At 39.0% G+C, this 22758-nt stretch overlaps 3 protein-coding genes across 5 annotated transcripts; 1 reads left to right on the plus strand and 2 right to left on the minus strand.

Moving 5' to 3' along the window:
- Positions 1-426: 426 nt before the first annotated feature.
- Positions 427-1769, minus strand: LOC4352471 (universal stress protein PHOS34). 2 transcript variants are annotated; one of them, XM_015765096.3, is made up of 4 exons: positions 1326-1769; positions 1159-1247; positions 929-1050; positions 427-696 (listed from the first exon to the last, which is right to left on the minus strand). In XM_015765096.3, exons 1-4 carry the CDS (start codon positions 1513-1515, stop codon positions 603-605), a joined length of 495 nt encoding a protein of 164 aa, XP_015620582.1. In that variant the 5' UTR covers positions 1516-1769; the 3' UTR covers positions 427-602. The 2 variants fall into 2 exon arrangements, with proteins under 2 accessions (XP_015620582.1, XP_015620583.1); XM_015765097.3 differs by having other exon boundaries at positions 1338-1728.
- A 107-nt stretch (positions 1770-1876) lies between these two features.
- LOC4352472 (universal stress protein PHOS34) lies at positions 1877-4212 on the minus strand. Of its 2 annotated transcripts, none has more exons than XM_015765095.3 (4): positions 3955-4212; positions 3776-3864; positions 3028-3149; positions 1877-2231 (listed from the first exon to the last, which is right to left on the minus strand). In XM_015765095.3, the coding sequence occupies exons 1-4, from the start codon at positions 4163-4165 to the stop codon at positions 2144-2146; spliced, it is 510 nt and encodes a 169-aa protein (XP_015620581.1). In that variant the 5' UTR covers positions 4166-4212; the 3' UTR covers positions 1877-2143. The 2 variants fall into 2 exon arrangements, with proteins under 2 accessions (XP_015620581.1, XP_015620580.1); XM_015765094.3 differs by having other exon boundaries at positions 3946-4212.
- Positions 4213-19910: 15698 nt separating this feature from the next.
- On the plus strand, positions 19911-21733 carry LOC107276484 (protein DETOXIFICATION 55). Its single transcript, XM_015763803.3, has 2 exons — positions 19911-20048; positions 20191-21733. The coding sequence occupies exons 1-2, from the start codon at positions 19998-20000 to the stop codon at positions 21610-21612; spliced, it is 1473 nt and encodes a 490-aa protein (XP_015619289.2). The 5' UTR covers positions 19911-19997; the 3' UTR covers positions 21613-21733.
- The last annotated feature ends 1025 nt before the right edge of the window (positions 21734-22758 follow it).

Raw genomic sequence — 22758 nt, forward strand, 5'->3', positions numbered from 1 at the left:
AAGAAGAAACAAGATAAACTATTGATGCATGATTATTTGAGTATTAATTATTTTAAATTTAAAAAATTAATTAATATAATTTTTAAAAACAACTTTTTTATAAAAAAAAATATAGAAAAAATACCATTTAATACTTTGAAAAGCATGGGTATAGAAAACCAGCTACTTTTCTCCCGACTGCGCTTGTCTCAAAGACAACCTCGAGTTGTCTGAGCATCTGATTGATTGCTTCCTGACTCTGAAATACACTACTCCCTCCGTGCTAAAAATAGTCAACTTAGGAGAGGAAGTGACCACTCTTATTCGTTGTATAAGGAGGAGTCACATCTTCACCTAGGATTTTTTTTTTTAACAGAGGGAGTAATTCAGACATCTTGCACATCGTCTGAGAAAATCCAAGTACTAAAATGGCTAACTCATCAGGCATTTCTAAATTAATTATTCTATTGCAATATGCAGATTGCAGAATAAGGTGGTCACTCTATGTCACGATTTATTCACACACACACACGAACTAATACACAATTTAGAAATAAAATTAGAACTCGAAAACATGTAGAAATGGCACTAGATCTTCTTGATGACGAGTGTGATTCCGTTTTTCAGCTATGCGTGTTATGCTTGGGCCTCTTCACGATCATCACGGTGCAGTGCGCGTGATGGCTGCAGTAGTCGCTCACGCTCCCAAGAACAGCCCTGCAAATCAAACCGATTTGATCAAATTTCAGGCAAATTCAAAATCCAGAAGAGAATAAATCGAGTGACGGATGAACGTAACAGCTGATCCTACAAAATTTCTGCAGATTCTTACAACAAATTCCATTTCAATGATCACACTAATTATCAACTTTGGTTTTTCCCGTAACTGCTTATTGCAAATTAATATTTTTAGGTAATAAAAATAGTAACTTCTAATTGATTAATTTACCTTTTCCATGCCCCATAGCCATGGCTGCCCACAACCAGCATATCTGCATGATGCCTTTCAACTGCCTCACAGAGGATGTTCCTCGCGTCTCCCTCTAACACCTCATAGCTCGCATCGATCACCTAATCGATGAAAATTGGAGATTCTTCGAGGGTTGATCAATGCTTGATTATAGGAGATATTTTTTTCTGCTGAGTTTGGATTCAACAAGCGAAGGATTATTATATCACCTGGGAGCACATCTCCTTTGCCTTCTCAATTACTCTGGCGGCACCGCGCTTCAGATCCAATTCTAAAGTCGGCAACAGCTCCGTCGTACCTATATTTATTACAAGTCCTCACGTGAGTACGATCCCCGATTCTATAATCAATACATTCATAATGTCTAAGAGCGTACATCCAAGGTTACCTAGACCGGCAATGCCGATGACGGCGGATGCGGGGGGCTTAGAGGTGAGCAAGACGAGGTGGTACTGTTGCGGCTGGCCCAGGGCGAAGAAGTGTTTGAGCGTCCACTCGAGCGCGTAGTAGCTATGGTCGCTATCGTCGATCCCCACCAGCATCACCGGCTTTCCTCCCTTCACCATCGTCGTGATAAGCTTGGAATTGTAGGTGCCAGAATAGTGAGAGCTGAGAAGGAGGCCAGTACAGTAGATTGATGAACAGAGGGGGGAACCAGCAGGGGTGACACTGTATTTATTTATGTAATGAACTTAAAACTGCCTCTGTGATCAAGCCAGCGGCTGGGAGTAGTTCCCGCGCGCGATTCCCGCGTAGCCTCCATTCTCCGGCCATTCAAAATTCACTCGTTTTTACCGATTAATCATATTCTTGTTTGTGCCTGGTCAACAACTTGTTGAATCACATACACAGATAAAGTGAAATATTTCTCACTAATAAAATCACAATTCCAGATCAATAGAACTTGCAATATCTTGACGATGCATATGTGTAATAGACATGAAATATTTTTCGCATGAATATTAACACGCACTGTTTTAAGATATCAAACATAAATTATTTACCTTCTCGATCCAGGATCCAAGAGGTAGAAGGATATACAGTGCATGCTATATGGTACATGCCTTCATGCTGAAGCTGACTAGAAGTGTCAATACAATGACAATTTATTCACACAGATACGTTCACAATTTGGTGGTAGATATATACATGAATGATACTGTTCAGTCCAGGCTGGGGCCGCCGCTCATGGACTCAGTGCTTGTGCTTCGGCTTTTTTACTATCATCACGGTGCAGTGCGCATGATGAGAACAGTAGTCACTCACGCTTCCAAGAACAGCTCTGCAGGGAAGTTCAGGCATGCCAGTAAGACCAATGTAGGTGAATAACATGAAGTAGGGAACGGAAAAAGATGATTGGGAGTAAAGTTGATGCATCAGCCAGTAATGTTGCATGAGTTCATAAGATTAGCTTTTGTTACTGTCTTCCATGAAAGACCAAACAAAATTAAGTTGCAGGCAGCACGATTGGTCATTTGTAGGTCGATACAATGAAACAACAATGCATTGTAATCTGCCTGTTCTAAAAAAAATCTAGTCTAGTCCAGGTCATAATAAATCGTGTTAATCCACTTTTGAAGTTATTTCTTTCCGGTAAGACCAATATCAGTTTTCTGGTTCTATTTTTGACAAGTGTAATAAATCATGAAAAGCAGGAGGATTCACAGCTACGGGGCCAAGCCGCCAAGTGAACTTCATGACGAATGATGGCCATAAAACATGTATAGCGAGAGAAAAATGATGTACTCTATTCGAATATACAAAGAGGCTACACCAAAGTATCAGAAGAGCATTATGTTGTTTATGGAAATTCATCAACTCATAATCTGGTACAGCTTCTACTATAGCAACAGATAAGCTTTTAATTTAAATCAATGTCCACTGCTTGCGCACGTGTTACTCTATCAAATGCCTAGTCAGACACCATTTTATAGATTCTCCTCTTTTTTTTTCACAGTTCTTTTTTTCGAAACATTTTTTTTTTCAGAGATGAAGAAGAGGCAGCAGTTTTCAACAAATTGAAGAAATTCTTTGTGGGAAACAGGGGTCAGAAGAACAAAAGTAGGAAATGGCAATACCGTTTAATTGCTCCATAGCCATGGCTTCCGACAACCAACATCTCCGCCTGATGCCTCTCAACAGACTCACAAAGAACATTCCTGGCATCCCCTTCCAGCACTTCAAACAGAGCATCACTCACCTGCAGCAAACTCTCATTTGTATCATGATCTAAATCATCAAAAATGTATACTCATAACTATGATAATACACACTAATAAAATAAACAAAAGACATAGACAAATGAATGAGTTAAGTCATGGTTTGATTCCAACAGCTGGCAATCTCCCTGTTCTTCAGCCAAGCCCAGCTGAGCTGATCTCAATTAGCTAGCTTTTTTTAGGGCTTCCTTAATTTAGAGCAAGTGTGACGTCTTGTATATAGTAAGCTAGGTTGCCAGCTTAACTTGCTAGTAACTACTACTCCCCCATTTCATATTATAAGTCGTTTGTAGAAAAATATAATAACAATTTCAACACAAAACATACGTATTATGAAAATATATTCAATGTTACATTTAATTAAACTGATTTTCCTATAAACTTGGTGAAACCTAAAAAAAGTTTGACTAGAAACATCAAAGCGACTTATAATATGAAACGGATGGAGTAACAATTACTTTATCTAATATAAGAGGGATACGAAATTACACATGTACTCCTGAAGAATTAAAAATAGAGCACGATTAGGGAGTATTAACAGCTACTAGCGCACACAAACAAATTAGAGGTAGAAAAAAGTGAGTGATTCGGTTCGATCTCGGATCACCTGGGCGCAGAGCTCCCTGGCCTTCTCGATGACGCGCATGGAGCTCTTCTTCAGGTCCGCCTCCACGAACGGCAGCACATCCGCGGCGCCTACCGGAGGGGTGGTTCAGTTCAGTGAGTCAAATCCAAGTCAGATCCAAAGTACCGGACTCGAAGCACACGCTCGTTTACCGCGCGTACCTGGGCCGGCGAGGCCGACGGCGGAGGCGGCGGTGGGCTTGGCGTTGACGACGACGAGGCGGTACTGCGGCGGCTGGCCGGCGGCGGCGGCGAAGAAGTGGCGCAGCGTCCACTGCAGCGCGTAGTAGCTGTGCTCGCTCTCGTCCACCCCTACCACCATCGTCATCCTCCCCTCCGCCGCCGACGACGCCGCCGCCGCTTCCTCCGCCATGTCCTCCTGTCGATCGCTCACGGAAACAAGTCACGAAGTGTGTGTACGCTTCGCGAACCGTGTGCTTTCTCCTAGTAAGACGGCAGCCATTGGCTGACAGGTGGGCCCGGGGGAGGTGGGTGGGGACGCGGCATCTCCAATAATGGTGGTGGTAGTAGGTCCGTGTGTGCCACGTCACTTCGTGGGTGTTCAGGTTCAGTGCATCGTGGGCTGGCGCGTCGAGCTGTCACGAGTCACGACTGAGCTTGGATGGGAACAGATCACGCAGACATAGGATATGGATGCATCGACAAAGCTTTTTCCATGAAGATATTTTCCTGCTTATTGCTTATTGCTAGCTTGGTTTTAAAATGTATAGCACAATACATTATCCTAAAATAAATCTATTTCTCCACCTACTACCTCATCTCAACCAATGCTAACCATTCTTCTTCACCTAATTTCTCTTTTTAACAAATCATGCGCTTTCTCTAGTTATTCTTACATATTTTCTTAATTCCCATGTCAACTTTAAAAATATTTATATTTTAAAACAAAAGTACTAATTAGGCACGTTCCATATAATATTATGCCATGTTTAGATCCCAACTTTTTACTTCAAACTTCCAACGTTTCCGTCACATCGAACTTTTCTACACACACAAATGTCGTATTTAGTTTTAAAGTTTTTCTTCAAACTTCCAACTTTTCCATCACATCAAAACTTTCCTACATACATAAACTTCTATTTTTTCCGTCACATCGTTCCAATTTCAACCAAACTTCCAATTTTGGCGTGAACTAAACACAGCCAAACTTTCAACTTTTCCATTACATCATTCCAATTTCTTCAAACTTCCAATTTTGGCGTGGATCTAAACACAGCCTCACTCGTGTCGTCCAAAGTTTGTCGAACCGAAGACCGCAAGTTGATGTTGATATGTTCTTTCTTTGCTACTACTCCCTCCGTCTCATTTTAAGTGCAATTGTAGTTTTTCGTATCCAACATTTAATCGTCTATCTTGTTTAAAAAAATCTATGAATTTTTTAAAGAAGTCACACATAAAATACTATTTATGTTTTTTATCTAATAACAATAAAATTATTAATCATACAAATGTTTCGAATAAGACAGACGATCAAACGTTAGATATAGAAACCTGTAACTACACTAAAAAGGGACGGAGGGAGTAGTATCTTTCCTCATGCTCTGGTTGGTGTAAAAAAAATGTATCCGATCCGTTACAAAATATAACCATTTCTTTGCAACATACTCCCTTCATCTAAAAATAAACAAATTTAATATATAATTACTTTATCTTAAAATAAACAAAACTAGTACGGGATCACATCGAGCTAGTAAGTAGTAGTAATATGTGTCAACGTTTGATGTCGTGATTCCGGTATTTGCATAGTATGGGGATCGTTGGTACTAGGATATGTGCGAGACTGAGGTAAAAGAGATGGGGACGAGGATTTTTATACAGGTTCGGGCCCCTGAATTGTCAGGTAATAACCCTACATCCTGTTGGCCGAAGCCAGTATTGATCTTATTCACCATAATCACACCAGTACAATATTTGGGGTAGCCTATCTAACTGTTGTCGACATGGCGGTCTAAAGGTCTGACTCGTAGTCGACAACAGAGTACTCTTCCTCCTCGAATCTGTGCCCGGAGAGATCAGAGATAGCGCTTTCGTCTCTCCTGACTGTATCCAGAGACACCGTAGGGGACTAGCCGTGCCTATCTTTGAAGTTGATATCTGGCGTCTTGCCTTGGCGTATGTTGGCTTGTATGTTGATCTTGTATATTGTGGCTTCTATTGTTCCGTGTTGTCCGTATCCCCTCTCCTCCTAGGGGGTCTTGTATTTATACCTATAGGTGTCTCCTTGTCCAAGTAGAACTAGGAAAACCAATATGGATACAATCCGAGTAGTCCTTGTCGTTTTCATGTAGAATTCTGGTTGTCTTTCCTTATCCGGAACTCCTCCTATATCTGTAGGTTGTTTCCGTATAGGACATAGTATGTGGTAGGTCCTGCCGAGATTTAGTCAACTACTATTAGATATGTGGTATCCATAACCTGACAATATAATTGGTTGAAGGTTCACTTAGATGGTGCTGTCGAGTTGATGATCACAGCAGCCAAACACTAAGCTCTTTCGCCTTATAAGATCGTTAACAATAGTTTTAGAATGTGTTATTGTTTATATAACATTTTTCACGTGAGAAACACCTAGAAATCTTTTGGCTAGCTTCACAAGATAGTGGGCTAGACAATCTGGATTCGAAGCCTCACCCCTTCTAATTATTTGATATTAGGTCATTTTCTAATATTTGCGTTTTTTTAACATTTTCACGTCATATCTCAAGTTCTCAACAACGAATAAACAACTCACATAAACAGATGGTTTATTTAGTTATCTCAAATATATTCGTGTGGTCAATGATTTGATTCCACAGATAGTTTTATATATGACATTAAGTTATCCATTAATCAACGGACTGCAGTATTCTTTCTTTTTTCTGCTTTCTCTGTATCTTCAAAATTCCTATATGGGCATTCTCTCTCAAATACTGGTGTTACATCATTGTTTATTCTCTAACCTGTTTGAATTCCTTGGATTAAGTTACTGGCTTTCTCTGTATCCTTAAATAAAAAACGAATCATATTTGTCCGGTTAACTAAAGTTTTTACTCTTGTCTTGATCGTTGAGCTATCAAAATGTTAATTATTCGCCCCTCTGATTTTAAAAATTTGCACATTTCACATCTCTTGGTTCAACTTCAAACAGAAATGGTTTTAACAAAAAAAGTGATGTCGTCACTATACCATCAATAATAAAACATGAACAAGATAAAGAAAATATTACAGCAATTTATATAAGACACATGTTCTTTGGTCCAAGTTGCATAAATAAGGGATATTTTGTTACTTGGTATGTTTTTTTTATAGATAATGGAATTTGTTACTTGGTACGTAACCACAACAATTATGGCAAACAGGTGCTTAACAAAACCGCATCACTAACAAATTTAGTTATAGTTTTGCACATTGAACAGTATCAACTCGCAAGAGGACCGAAACTGGCCGATTCCTTTTTTTTATATTAAACTGGCAAATTCCTGACTTTTTAGTTTTTAGGTTTTTTTTCCTTGAAGGAGATTTAATTCTTGAGAATTTTAGCTAAGGCCAGCATATCAAAGTACACAGTTTCAATGGGCTCACGGTGGGCCTATTTTATTCTTCGCGCGGGCCTACGTGGCAGCGCGTACGGCCCAATATGCAAAATGCACATTCCTCCATTGACCGGCCCAACACGGACGCAGCACTTAATTAATTCTCGATCGGCCTCTCACGTTCTGCCCTGATCGAGTATGTGTACAGATATAAATCTATTAATTTTTAGATGAAATATGTATGAATGAATTAGTGCGTATTAACTATCAGTAGAAAATTATATTAACCAGTTTTGACTGTTCGTAATTAAGCACCGCAAAAACTACTGGCCTGTCTCTCAAATTGTGATTCCACTTCAAAGACTTACTAGTTGAGCGGTTGAATTAAGATCCCTTCTGGTATTTTTCTTAAGAGATGGTTTAATTTGGGTATCAATTCTGGACTTGCCTAGTATCGAATGTGAGGAAATGACCCATTTGAGTGTTGTATCAATTGTCAAGTGCATTATTTCGCTTTCGCTTATGCCATATATTAGGGTCCACCTGGGGTCTCTAGGGTCTCGAGACTCCACTACCCATATTGTAATCATGGGAGACCCCATGAAGATCCCACTAAAATTTTCTGTCATACGTTTATTAGAAGAGGGGGCTATAATTTTGTATAGTTTGTTTAGACCCTCCTGTTAATCTTTCCTGGATCCGCCTCTGGGTATGTTGGGTATGGAGGAACTTCAAATGAAAATCAAAGGATCTGAAACCCACTTATTTTTTTTTTACATATAGGACTGCTTGAAATGGAGGAATGGACCCAAGAATCCTTTGGAAAACTTTCCTAGGCTTCTCTAGTCTATTATTTTTCTAGTAAAAATGAATGGAAAAGAAAAAGGAGCTCAAATCTAAGGGAAAATTTTCCCATGGAAAAGAAAAGGTAATAGATGAGGTTAGCTTGACCTAAAAAGAAATCTAGCTAATATCTAATACCTTGTTAGTTTAAGCAAAGTCTAAAATTCTTGTATTGCAAACATCCACTATATATAAAGTTTTGTGTTTTTCCTAATTCTTCAGTTTTATTACATGTGCATTTTTATGTTTTCTTTTCCTACATTTTTATTTCTCTGTTTTGTTTTCCTCAATCTAAACAAGGCCTTATGTTTGCTTCGTCCTCTGAATACCACCCATTTTCTAGAGTCTATGAACCTGGGCACCTGTTAAATAAATAAAAAGTAATATGATATGTATTAATAAAAACGAAATGCATTTATGCCAGTCACCTTAAAATCAAGAAAAATTCAGTTGATTTAACCACCATTTGATCCTCGTCAAGATTATGGTTCAGAGTAGGCAGTGCGAGAATGGGGGCAATACTGCAAGAATTAATGGCCAAGCTCATGTGGTATTTTTTTTAAGGGGTTTGCAGGTTTTAAATGATTCATGGTTGCGGTTGTGTGGTAGCTTGATTTGTGGGTGACACAAGCGGCCCAGGAGACACTGAGACAACGGTGATGTAGCGCCTAGCTTGGCCGTAGGCTCGGTTGGTGTTGGAGCAAGGATGGCAAGCGGTCAAGAGGTCATAGTGGATCTAGCAATGTAAACCTCCGGTCAGAGATGACCAGAGGAATCTAGGTAAGGTTCTGTTTGGGAGATTTTTTTTTTTTTGGCTGCGGTAGCTTCTCTTAGAAACTCCAGCTCTCTCAATTCTCACCTAGATTCTTATAATCTGTAGTTAATTATATAATTCAGAAAATAAACTAGAAGTTAAAAGTTAAAAAATCCAGCCTCTCCAAATTCTCAAAAGCTGACTACCAGCAAACTATTTCTTAGAATTTTAATCTATCCAAACAGATCCTAAAATAGCACCATAGCACTATGACAAAGAGGAGGACATAGGAGGATATAGTGGTGGAGACATAGAGAAAGGGAGGCAGGGAGAAAGGGCAGATAGAGGAAGGCAGGAAACATTGCGAGGCATGCACTAGCGTGGGATGTTGAGGGAGGGAATTGTCGAAGAGAAATACGCTTGATTAGATTATCAACGTGAATCTTGGTATAATCTAGACCATAAAAACATCTTTACACTTATAATTTTAGCCTGCAGATAATTAGCCATCGATCTCCAGTGTCTAGTGAAGGATGCATGCATGTGAGTCCATACATTCATTTAATGTATTATGCTAGAACGATATCTATGTACTGCCTCCGTCTCATTATAAGTGCAACATAAGATTCCGTGCCCAACCTTAATTGTTCGTCTTATTTGAAAATTTTTTATAATTAGTATTTTTATTTTTATGAGATGACAAAACATTAGTAGTACTTTATGCGTGACTTATGTTTTTAAATTTTTTTAAAAAAATTTTAAATAAGACGGACGATCAAAATTAAACACGGTAAATCATGGTTGCACTTAAAATGGGACAGAGGGAGTAATAACTAGATCTGTATGGGATTGATCAACAGGTTATGGGCATTACAACATGCCATCATATAGTCCATTTTACTGGGCTGCTGGCAGTAGACAAAAAATGAGTCAAAGCGCTGGATCGATCCTATAGCTATCACCTCCTATAAATCAAAATTCAACTAATTAATGAGTATATCTCTTGCATCTTCGAAAGGTAATTATAAGCATATTTGCACGCCCTCCTCATCTATTTGGGTTCACTGATTGGTTTAGTTATTCAATTGTCAGGACAGAGCTACAATTATTTTGGATACGCACCTTTCAGAGAAATGCTTATGGTCTTCCAGCTAACTTCACAAGGTGATGGGCTAGACGACCTGGGTTCGAAGCCTCACCACTTCTAATTATTTAATATTAGGTTCTTCCCTAATATTTATGTTTTTTAATACGCATTTTTTACATACAAGCAGCTAGCTTGTGGTCGATCAATATTTTACGCACGAAATTAAACCATGGTTATCTTTTCCACCGCATATTCAGTAGTGGAGATTCCAACAGATTATAACTATAAGTTTATGCAACTATCTTTTATCTAAAATAATTAAAACTTGACTTCTACATCTAACATAGATTTTTTTTAAAGCGCCGACTACTGTAAAATATATAGTAGTAGAATAGATGTTGATTCCCACACAAAATTAAAGTAACTTCTAAAACATACTATATATTGGGGATCTTACAAGCACAACAATAGAAAAAAAATATAGACACATATATGTTCGAGCAGCTGATCACAACCCTGTAGAATTATTCTGGCTAATCGAGAGCTATATATATGGACCAGGTTAGCTCATAGGTTTAACTTAATTAAACAGTTTATTTACATCTACCAATGCATCGTTTGGTGTGTGATAAACAAGAGACAACCTTAATCTTCTAGGGGTTGTTTGTTTCACTACTTCACTTTACCAAGCCACGCCTTACTCATGTCACAGTTGTAAGTTATGTGTTTATTTTGCAGCTACAATTAGGTTTGCCACGCTTTTTTATTCTTTGGATCCACGAGTCATTCATTTATCTTTTTAAATTACACCACACTTGTAACCGTAGCCACACTTTTATATCATGTCACACTTTACCTACGGTTAGCTGTGACAAAATTAATTCACTAACCAAACAGCCAATGTTTTAAAAAAAAAACAAACAGACAATCTGCGTCAGGATGCATGCATGCGATCGATGGCTTACCTTTGCTCATGATCAGACGACGTACGACAAGATCGATGCAAAATAATGAGAAAATTATGTGGAGCTAGTACTGTATATCCGTTGATGCGATAGACGTGATAGCTGACGCGATTGCACGAGTTAGGGCCACTCTCCTCTCCCTCGTGGGGTTCAGCTGCAATAGTGTGCGGATAAATGCATGCACCGTTGCTCGATGCAAAAGGATCTAGTGATCTCATATTATCCCAATCCAATAGGGGTGTAAAGTTTCAGTGTGTCACATCAGATATTATATATGGTATCGTATGGGGTGTTCGGACACTAATAAAAAAATAATTACATAATCCATCAGTAAACCGCGAGACGAATTTATTAAGCATAATTAATCGGTAATTAGTAAATATTACTGTAGCACCACATTGTCAAATCATGGAGCAATTAATTAAGCTTAAAAGATTTGTCTCGCAAATTAGTCGCAATTTGTGTAATTAGTTATTTTTTTAGCCTATATTTAATACTTTATGTAAGTGTTCACACGTTCAATGTGACATGGTGAAAAATTTTAGGGTGGGATCTAAACAAGGCCATATAGATGATATAACTGGCCGCTGTGTATTTCTGCGAAGTATTAAAGTATAAATGTCACAACTTTATATAACTATGTAGGAGTAATATTTAGTCGTAAATTTGATTGATTGAAATTAATAAGGTACATAATCCAATTAGTGATAAAATGATTCCGGCAGTCTAGGAATATTAGGTGATCATAATTAATCTGAAGTATCAAAGCATGCACCATCCAATTAGCTAGGTTGAAGAATTCGTGATGATGATGTAGCCACTAGTGTGTGTGTGTGTATATATACACACACACACATACACAACACCACATCCGTAATGCTCTAAGCTTATAAGTACCGATTCACTTAAAACTAAAACCTATGAAATGTTTCCCTCGCAAACAAGTCTTTTAACTGGATCAAATTAAAAACCGGCACCTATAATAGCTTATTGGTGTTACTTTATAGTAAAAAAAAATCAGCACCAATAGTCATAGGTATCAATTCTTATTATAAAATACCTACACTTATATATGAGTCATTATTGCCTTTTTTTTTAAAAAAAATGCCTTTCAATCGAGCCGACCCAACAAAGAAACACCATGAAAATATCTCAAGCGGGATGCATGGATTTGGTTTTTAAGTGTATGTATGTTATCTTCCACCGCAACTTCTCTGTTTCCCCCATCCTTCTCTTTTCTTCTTTTCTCATTCTCTGTCCATCCCCCGCGAGGGTGCAGCCTTCGCTCCGTATAGCGGACGGTGGGTGGCCTCCCCATGGTGGCACACAGTGGCCAGGGAGGCCTCCCCTCCAAGGCAGGTGGTTTCCCTTCCACAGTGGGCGGCTTCCCAATGGCGGGGCATGGCAGGCGCCCTCCATGGCGACACAGCAGACGGCTTCCTCTCAAGACTACCCAGTCGCCTAGGTCCGCGCATCAGTCGTCCCCACCGATTGCCCAGATCCACACACCCCCCATCAAATAAAATATTTACAAATTGTTAACAAAATGTTTACGAGAGAAATCCACCATTTGTAAGACCTGAGCTAGATATCATCGAAATGTGACTTACTTCTTTCATTTCACAATGTATGACTTTTTAGCATTGTCCACATACATATCTAAACACACACACACACACACACACACACATATATATATATATATATATATATATATATATATATATATATATATATATATATATATTCATTAACATCTAAATGAATGTGGGTAATGTCAGAAAGTTTTACATTGTGAAACGGAGGAAGTATCAATTAAAGCTCAAAGCCTATCTTATATACCTCGGCGATGACATGAACACGACATGATCGATTGCAGGTTAGGTCACCTCTAGCTCATGTTATTGTTGAGCTACAGCATGAGGGTAACAATGGCCTTTTCTTATATATATAGCTGCACTTATATCGCATAAATTAAGTACGATGTGGATGAGGTGGGGTACAAGTTCAACAGTTAGAGACAAGATATACTTTTCTAAACTTAATTACTATCATCAAGGCCTGTGACACTCAACTTGTGTATATATAGGCTATCGGATGTTGTGATATTAATGTAAGGATTTGAATCTCCTAGCTAGCTAATTCTTAATTTATTGCCTACAAGAAAGGCTTTTGAACTAATTTCCAATGGGATTATGGGACATTTTATATCCATTATCTCATAGAATAAATAGCAGTACTATAAATTTCTAGAAATGGAGATAGACAAATGCCCCGAAGGCATGAACAAAACAATTAGACAATCATTGGGTATAGTTTTTAGTTTCTTAAAGGATAAGCACATGTATATGCTCCATTAATGTTTCTCAGAACTAGATCAATGAGGATCCTCTATCATAATACCACTATCATTACAGTCACAAGTATATGGGTCCTATGCTTCTATTGCTACACACGTCAATAAATGTCTGTAATGGTAGTGACATTATGGTAGAGGATATGAACCCCATTTTTAGCAAATAAAAACCCATATATAATATGATCGAGGATTTTGTAATTAATTTAAAATTATTTATAGAAATTTTAGCTACTTCGATCGGTTGGGGGAAATCTATAATTTGATGTTGCAACTTATGAATCTATACCAAAAGCATGACCACTCATGCATGACACCAACCGGACACCATGCCCCTCAATAGCACAATTGCAATCCTATGGAGTGTAGCTAGCTAGAGTTAGCTAGCTAACAGCACATCTGTTTGCCTGTGTCCAAATCTCACCAGCTTAATCAAATGACATATCAGACTTAAGGACATCCAACAAGCTTAACAGCAAACAAACATCTTAATATTGTGAACCCTACCTAGCTAATTTAACTAGAGTTTGCTGGCCTCATGCAAGGAAGATATATAGATGCATGCACATGAACAAACCTCTTAGCTATCACAGGAACATCCTTAAAGTCAAGCTTCATGAAACCGCCTTTAATTTGCGCCCGATGTTCCGCAATAAAGTCAGAGACAGGATATGCCCGGCCCCTTGCTCCTTTTATCAATTTCTTGTCCTGGAATGTATGCATGCATGTATGGTCGACATATTTCAAAAGCTCACTTATATTTAAATTCATGACATTTCACTGCTACAACAGAAACACGAAAAAGAGACGGCACTGTTTTTTTCCACCCTACCACGCGCACACGGGGGTGCTTGCTGTTTGGGAGAATCCTATATAGTGAGGGGTGCCGGCTGGAAAATACGGCACCTATGGGGTTTCAACCGGTACCGATGTGTTTTTCTGTAGTAGTGATTAATGCAAATGGTATATAAGCAAAGCAGTCGTCGAACTAAATAAAGTTTACCTTGGTATCACCGTATTTTTTGCTAACATCTAAGCAGAAAAGATAATAGAAAAACATGTGCATGCATTTTGATTTAAATCGTGGACAACAGCAGGTAAAAACGATAGAGAGTAGTATTCGTCCAATATGAAAAATTAAATGAAGTGTTGAAAACGGTCCAACGTTATCTAATGGGGTAATCAGAGAAGGCAGTGATTTTAGAGGTAAAACAGACTTTTCTTAAACTAGTTAAGTTTGTGCTTTTTTACAGATGAAAGAGAATATATTATAATATTATCCAAAATAAATTAAAATTATATTTTCTACGGAATGTACAATACCCATCAGTTTGCTATAAGAATATTTATCTTAGTTTGATTTTATACGTGGCTATATACATTTCGATTTGATTACTTTTAATACTGATAAGTTGAAGGGGTAATTTACAAATCTTACTAAATAGGTTCTTAAAACAAGTAGATGACTTATTTACTCCGATCTATCCTTCTGATATATAAGTATACTCTCTCCGGTTTTATTTTAATTGACGCTTTGGACAATGACACGCTCTACAAGATATACCTTTGAATTTATTTTTCTATTATAATATATACAATAAATAAATGCATTTTTAATTTTATTATAGTGTTTTGAAAGACAAATCTATATATGTTTTTCTAGTTTCTTTAAACTAAATATTTTTAAAGTTATTGATGGTCAAATTTATAAAAATTTAACCTCAACCTTGTCTAAAACGTCAATTAATATAGAATCAGAGGTAGTATCAAACATTGTAGTACTACACCACTTGATCCAAATTTGGATGACACTTGATCCGAATTTGGATGATTGTATTGGTTCTGATTTAGTTCGATTAAGGTAAAAGCCGTGCGCGCCGGGTAGAAGGGGAACATGGCTGCCTTTTTGTGACCGGTCAGGGGTAGGTACACAAAAGGACATATGCCGTTTGGATCAGAACTGCAGCTAGATCTTGTCCATTGATTGGCGATGAGGGCACCACCTAGCTAGCATGTCTGATTGGTTCGAGCCTAGCTAGGGATCGACATGACGAGCTAGCTAATGGAAAGTACTATACAGAAATTGAGTACTCCCTCCGTCCCAATACTACAAATCTGGATAGGCACCTATCACTGGATAGGATACTAGGAAATGTTCCATCCGGTCCTAAGTTCTTATATATTGGGACGGAAGGAGTAGTTAGCATTGCCTGCAATCCTGCATGCAGTATCAAGTGTTGTTATTTCATGCATGTTAATGTAGGAGTAAATTCCATGAGTACTCCCTCCCTCCCATAATAAGTCACATCCCGTACTAGGAGTAATTTTTAATGTAAGCGCCTATCTAAATCCATGGTACTAGGATATGTCACACATCACGTACTATAGACTACTACCTCCGTCCCAAAATATAGCTATTTCTAGCACAGTACTTTGTCCCAAAATGAAGCTATTTTTCTACCTACCTTCTCCTCTCAACCAATCACAACCATTCTTTTTCACCTACTTTCTCTTTTCAACCAATCACACACATTCTTCAATCATTCTCACATACTTTCTTAATACCCGTGCCAACCTCAAAAATGATTACATTTTGGGACGGAGGAAGTAACTTATTCTCGAACGGATGTAGTATTATATAGGCTACAACTAGATGAAACCGGCCCTCGCGTTGTTGCGGGAGTTTACTATGATAACAGTAGAAATAGCGTGTAATATAGCTAGACAACGTAAGCTTATAGAATTTGTATTTTTGATTGATCATTGGAAAATGCTATAAACCACTTAAGTTGATGTGATTTATCATAATTTAAATAGTATTTAGATTGATAATCCAAAAGTAAAAGTAAGGTGATGTGGCTTCATGAGAGAAGAAAATGGGGGAAATAATTTGGACTGTAAATTAATCATCTAAAGTTAGAAACAATTAAAGTGACGTGGTTTAATGAGAGAGAAGATAGAAAACACTAAGTGGGGGCGAAGTATATAGGATATTGCAGAAAATGATGGAGAGATATATGTTGAAATATTATGTAAATTGTGTGGAATGATGATCTAACATACTTATATTTTATAGCTTTAAAATATAATAAAATATAAATTATATAGCACCTTTGCATGAGGATTAATTAAGTTGTAATAATTGCTAATGGATGATTATGTGACATCTTTACATGTTAAGCTCTAGGATATAGTGTTGTAACTTTGTAGGGAGTATAGACACATTCACATACATGAGGAAGAGAATCACCACAAAGAGCAAAGATAACTACATGAATAATTAATTACTCCCTATGTCCCAAACTATAAATGCGTATATTTTTTTACACGATCTCGAACATTATACATTGAATACTAATTTCTTTGACAATAATATAAAATTAATATTATAGTAGAATATTTTTAAGTATGGATAAAATGTATAATGTATAATGTATTATAGGAAAATATTTTTAAGTACAAATATATTTTAAATTTAGTTATAAGTCAAAGATTGTAGTTATTTTTTTTAAAAAAAATATGAATGCCTTACAATTTGGGACGGATGGAGTATTTTGTTTATGAGTTCAAAGTATAATTGTGATGACTTCATCCTTAAATATGATATTCTTTATTTTCTCATTTTTATAAATATGTAGGTGGTACAATGTTTGGGCTACACTATATGCTCCTTTGCTTTATAACACTATCATTATCCATTTTTCTTTTTAGACTAGAGGAATAGAAAAGCAACAATGAATAGGATGTAGTGAAAAGTGAAAACCTAGCTTAGGTAAGGATGGCAAACCATGCACATATATTAATTGGTGATCAATTGATCGTTGCATAAATGGAAGCACAGATCGAATCATCACAATTCCTAGGAATTGCATAGATAAGGAGGTGTAAAAATAGTGCACAAGAGAAAATTAACCCCTAATTAGTTCGAACATGAAACGATATAGCTAGCTTATTTTGTGGATCTATTGAAGTAGTGTTCGTAGCGGAGATCGACGTATGCATCCAGCAAAGCTCCCTCTCGCTTCAAATGGTTCTTTTTATCAAATTTATCAGCTCAAACACTAGCGAATGGCATTGCACGCATGCAAGGTCTAGTACTCTGAATAAAACCAACATGGTTGATACTATGATGATCACCAATAATTAATGTCACTTGAAGTTAGATTTGCAATCCTTTGGCTAGGAAGTTGATTAATTTAGAGGCGAGATTAATTAATTAGCCACACATGGTTGGGAGTTGTAAGTAGTGACATATTTATTGGGAGAAGGAGCTAGCTCCATTTTGAGGGGACAAAGGCAGTGGAATATATTGTGACTAGTTTGTGTGTCATATCGAGTGCCCCAGCCCTAAAACTTGGTGGGTCTAGAGCTACTCCTTGGGCACGTGGCCTGGATCAAATAATGTGAATCCTGATCATATCAGCAACGAGTAAATAAATTATGCTCTTTGAGATAGAGGTACAACTTTGATCACCAATTTATTATAAAATATATTTACATACCTTAATGAATATTATAAAAGTATTTTTTTAGAAGAATCTACTTACAATTATGTTTTTTCATGTATACATTCTAAAAATTTCAAGATTTTAATGTTTGAAGGTTTTAGAGTTTGATTTGAAAGAAATACAGACTATACTCTCCCGTCCCATGAAAAACGAATCTAGGACCGTATGTGACATATTCTAGTACTATGAATCTGAACATATGTATGTCTAGATTCGTAGTATTAAAATGTGTCACATCCGGTACTAGGTTATTTTTTTATGGGACGGAGGGAGTATATGTTTCCGTGACGAGCTGAGTGAGCTGTAGCAGGATGCACTACTGCTCAAGATCGATATGGATGAAAATTTCAGTAAGATAAGTTGGTCCTCCAAGAAAAAAATAGAGTTGGTCCACCACACATGCATCTTAGATGTACCCTAGCTAGCTCTACATTTTGGACATGCTGCACCATATGCATGCCAACTCATGGAGTCGTGGTGGATCTTGTTATATATACTATTAATTATCATCAATTGATGATATGATAAGATAATCTTATGATATATATGCAAATTAAAGAGGAGCTTCTATGAATGGTCATTGAGAGGATACAGATCATTGAAAAGCTCTCAAATTCTTTTTTAAAACACGACATTCCGATAATTTTCTGCAGGGGGCTTTGCCTTGTTTTTTAGACAATCAAATTTACAGCCAGTGGATTTGTAGATTTTGTAGAATCTGAAGAGTGACTGTGAGAAGGTTGAGACTTGAAAGGCATTAATTAATTAATTAATTAGCTGTATGACCAGGTGGAATAAAAAACACACTAATAATCCAACTTCACTTGAGCATTTGCAAAATATATACAACATTAACCTCTTGTATCTGCAACTGCAATAACTTTCATTCCACTTGCAAGCATGAATGCGTTCATGCATGCATATACTCCCTCCGTTTTTTAATAGATGACGCCGTTGACTCTTTCTCACATGTTTGACCATTCGTCTTATTCAAAAATTTTATGCAAATGTATAAGATATAAATCACACTTAAAGTACTATGAGTGATAAAACAACTCATAACAAAATAAATTATAATTACATAAACTTTTTAAATAAGACGAATGGTCAAACATGTAAGAAAAAGTCAACGGCGTCATCTATTAAAAAACGGAGGTAGTATATTGATCTGCAAATTAGTTGAGTATGAACTACTATATAGGTGGAAATCAGGCGAAAATGGAGGAGTTTTAAATATACCCCCCAAGCAAAATTTCAAAAATTTATCACGTTTACCCGATTAGAAGTGTAATATATAAGATATATGAAACAGCAATCCTTCATGATTATAGTGTTTGGAAGTTCTAAATAGGTATACAAATATGCATGCCACACATTCATGCACGTGTGACTTTTTTGGTTTTTCACCAAACACATTGTGGTTATATAATAAGACACATTTTACTATATTTTGAACTTTTCTCCCTATAGTATTTACCTGATCACATTTCCCCCAAATGATTCACGATTTCAAATGTTACAAGATTGGGCAGGCGCATTATCCCGGTGTTCAATCTCTCTCGTACACCACCAATCAAGTCCACTCGTTACCCCATAAATAGATAGACTCCAAACCGGAGAGAATGGAGTATCACTGCCAGTTCCAGAACCAAAACCAACAGTGTTGCTCCCAAACAACACTGTCCCCAGCCGATTGCCGGGTGGATAACCGATAGTGATATCGGTTTTGAACCAGCAATGCTAGGTGGCTCTATGGTAGTGACTCAAAGCTTAAAATTATGAGAAAACACCAACCTTTAATATTTAACATGGGCCTAGGCATGAGATATTACAAATTATCACAGCAAATCTATGAAATTCAAATTAGTTTCACACCGATTTGAATGGCTTTCACCTTTGATCGATCCTTGGAAATATTGTGAAAAATACAACCTTTCCTAATTTACAGGACCACCAAACAAAATGAAAACAAACATGTACATATACATTCTGCGTGCAAATGTACATATACGCAGATAATCACAACGTCTACATATATGCTGCAAGACTGCATAATCGGCTATATATAGTCCATGCCAATCTCAACCATTCTCACACTCTCTAGTCTCACCCATTGAACATCTCTTCAATTCAGTCTCCAACTCCACTGCAAGCAGCAAATGGTGGAAGCACTCCACGAACACGCTCCAAATCACACCTCCATGTCCGAGGTACAAACAAATTAACACTCACAAATCTTGAAATTAATAACCTTATTTTGAAGTTTAAACATCACCAATGATGGAATAAAGTGTTATCTATTTGATTTGTGTCCATGGCTTTTAATTTGATTGATTCTTGGTGGTGGTGGAGGTGATGGAGGAGCTGAAGCTGATGCGGCGCCTGTGCCTGCCAATCTCGGCGCTCAACCTGCTCCACTACGTCAAGAGCATGGTCACCGTGCTCTGCTTGGGCCGCCTCGGCCGCGCCGAGCTCGCCGGCGGCGCGCTCGCCGTCGGCCTCACCAACGTCACCGGCTACTCGGTGCTCTCCGGCCTCGCGCTCGGGCTGGAGCCCCTCGCCGGCCAGGCGTTCGGCTCCGGGACCGGGAGGACGAGGAGCCGGCCGCGGCGCGCGCTGCGCCGAGCCGTGCTGCTCCTCCTCGCCGCGTCGTTCCCCGTCGCCGCGCTCTGGGCGTGCGCGGGCCCCGCCGCGCGCGCCGCGCGCCAGGACGCCGCCGTGGCGCGCGCCGCGGGGAGCTACTGCCGCTACGCCATCCCGGACCTCGCCGCCGCCAGCGTCCTCCTCCCCGCGCGCGTCTACCTCCGCAGCAAGGGCGAGACGCGGAGGCTCGCGTCGTGCGCGGCGCTCGCCGTGGCGCTCGTCCACGCGCCGGCCACCGCGTACCTCGGTGCGCGGCTGCGCGTGCCCGGCGTCGCCATGGCCGCGTGCATGACCAGCTTCGCCACGCTGGCGTTCCTGTGGATCTCGCTGACGTGGGCCCCGGCCCAGAACGAGCCAGATGAGCCTGCCGATTTGGAGGAGTGGGCCGGAGTGGGGCAATGGGCTGAATGGGCCGACCTGCTCCGGTTGTCACTTCCGAGCTGCTTGAGCGTGTGCTTGGAGTGGTGGTGGTATGAGCTCATGACGATCGCCGCCGGCTATCTCCGGGACCCGCACACCGCATTGGCGACGGCGGCCATCGTCATCCAGACCACGTCGTTGTTATACACAATTCCGGTCACCCTAAGTTCAGCCGTTTCAACCCGAGTCGCGAATGAGCTAGGGGCGGGCCGACCGAGATCGGCCCAAGTCTCATTCGTAGTAGCAATGGGAATTGCGATGATGGGCTCGTGCGTAGGGCTGACATGGACTACATTTGGGCGAGGACTATGGGTCCAAGTGTTCACCACTGACCCCACAATACAGTCACTCACAACAAGCGTGCTACCGGTTATCGGATTATGTGAGCTTGCCAATTGTCCGCAGACAACCGGTTGTGGAGTGCTACGCGGCAGTGCGAGGCCGGCTGTCGGGGCGGCCATCAACCTATACTCCTTCTACCTCGTCGGAGCACCTGTAGCCCTAGTGCTTGCTTTTGGGCTTGATATGGGCTTTCTGGGCCTTTGTCTTGGGCTTCTCTCGGCCCAGGTAGTTTGCCTTATATCTGTGGGCTTTGCTACATTTCAAACCGATTGGGAGGCAGAGGCTTTGAAGGCCTTTCATTTGGTTGGTGGTGGAGATGAGAAATGTGGTGATGACCTGCCATGTTTGGCCCATAAGGAAAATGTATAGATTGTAAAAAGTTGCATGGTTTGGTAATTTGATTTTAAATCTTTTTGCGGTGTTGCAGGTAAAAATTGTAAATTTATGATCCCAGAAAGACGACTACGAGAAGTACGTTTGGATACACAAATTATGTCTAAAAATGTAGTAAAGCATAATTTATATATCTACTCTCCATATCCTAAAATATAGCAACCTAGTGTGAGTTGCTATATTTTGGGATGAAGAGAGTTATAACCTCCGAAAATAACTTAACGCATAAAAATTAGCAACATTAATATCTAATTTTGTTTATTGAATTATTAAAGAATTATAATTGCTAGCGAACATACAAAAATTAAAAAAACCCGGTGCAGCTTCTTTAAATTCCTTTTCGCCGGGCAAACATGGCCGGCGCAAGCACCGGCCGGCTTCTTGCTGCTCACAACCTCCTTCTTCATCGCCGGCGATATGTCTCCGGCCGGCCATCGCCGGAGCTTGATAGGTTCGCCGGCCGTGCTTGATGTCGATCTGAACTGCTAGCTAGCTAGCATGCTGATCCGCTAGCGGCGTATTCATCGTATCGACGGCGACGCAGCTTGCATGATTATTGCATCGCCTCCAATTCTTGGGCCCTATCTCTGTTATTGAATATTGATCGATGCTGGGGTTCAATCCAACGTGAGCTTGACGATGATGTTTTCGGAGAAGGTATATGCGGTCTTGGTTTTTACTCACCTAACAGTCATTTGTTTGACTGACCAGTAGCAAAAGTTTGTTTTTGGATAAGTTCAAGTTTGGTTTCCCACCATGCAATTTTTTACTGTTTTTCATGGTAGTTAATTAAGCGTTGTGCATTCTCTGAATCTTACTGGCCATAATTTGTACCCAAGTTCTTTTACCTGACGGTTGATCGACCATCAAGAAAAATCTACACCCTGACAATGGCTACTCCGTCCGTTTCATATTATCTAAGTCAAAACTCTTCAAGTTATAGTATGAAAATACATCTATAACACTAATTATTTTCATTATAAATTCACCACTAAATATATTTTTATAGTATATTTTTTTTGTATGGAAAATGTTGCTCTGTGTAACTTAATCAAACTTAAAGAAATTTGACTTAGGCTGAATTCTAAACAGCAATTCGAAACGTCTATTTCCTCATTATCC

Source organism: Oryza sativa, chromosome 12 (assembly GCF_034140825.1).
Source record: "Oryza sativa Japonica Group chromosome 12, ASM3414082v1".
Taxonomy (NCBI): domain Eukaryota; kingdom Viridiplantae; phylum Streptophyta; class Magnoliopsida; order Poales; family Poaceae; genus Oryza; species Oryza sativa.

Excerpts from the sequence above, each read along its gene's own strand:
- LOC4352471 (XM_015765096.3), bottom strand. The coding sequence starts at position 1,515 with ATGGTGAAGGGAGGAAAGCCGGTGATGCTGGTGGGGATCGACGATAGC. Across the intron at positions 1,051-1,158 it reads CAAAGGAGATGTGCTCCCAG|GTGATCGATGCGAGCTATGA; the intron begins GTGATATAATAA and ends TTCATCGATTAG. Across the intron at positions 697-928 it reads GGCTATGGGGCATGGAAAAG|GGCTGTTCTTGGGAGCGTGA; the intron begins GTAAATTAATCA and ends TTTGATTTGCAG.
- LOC4352472 (XM_015765094.3), bottom strand. The coding sequence starts at position 4,165 with ATGGCGGAGGAAGCGGCGGCGGCGTCGTCGGCGGCGGAGGGGAGGATG. Across the intron at positions 3,865-3,945 it reads CGCCGGCCCAGGTACGCGCG|GCGCCGCGGATGTGCTGCCG; the intron begins GTAAACGAGCGT and ends CCCCTCCGGTAG. Across the intron at positions 3,150-3,775 it reads CCAGGGAGCTCTGCGCCCAG|GTGAGTGATGCTCTGTTTGA; the intron begins GTGATCCGAGAT and ends AGTTTGCTGCAG.
- LOC107276484 (XM_015763803.3), top strand. The coding sequence starts at position 19,998 with ATGGTGGAAGCACTCCACGAACACGCTCCAAATCACACCTCCATGTCC. Across the intron at positions 20,049-20,190 it reads ATCACACCTCCATGTCCGAG|GTGATGGAGGAGCTGAAGCT; the intron begins GTACAAACAAAT and ends GTGGTGGTGGAG.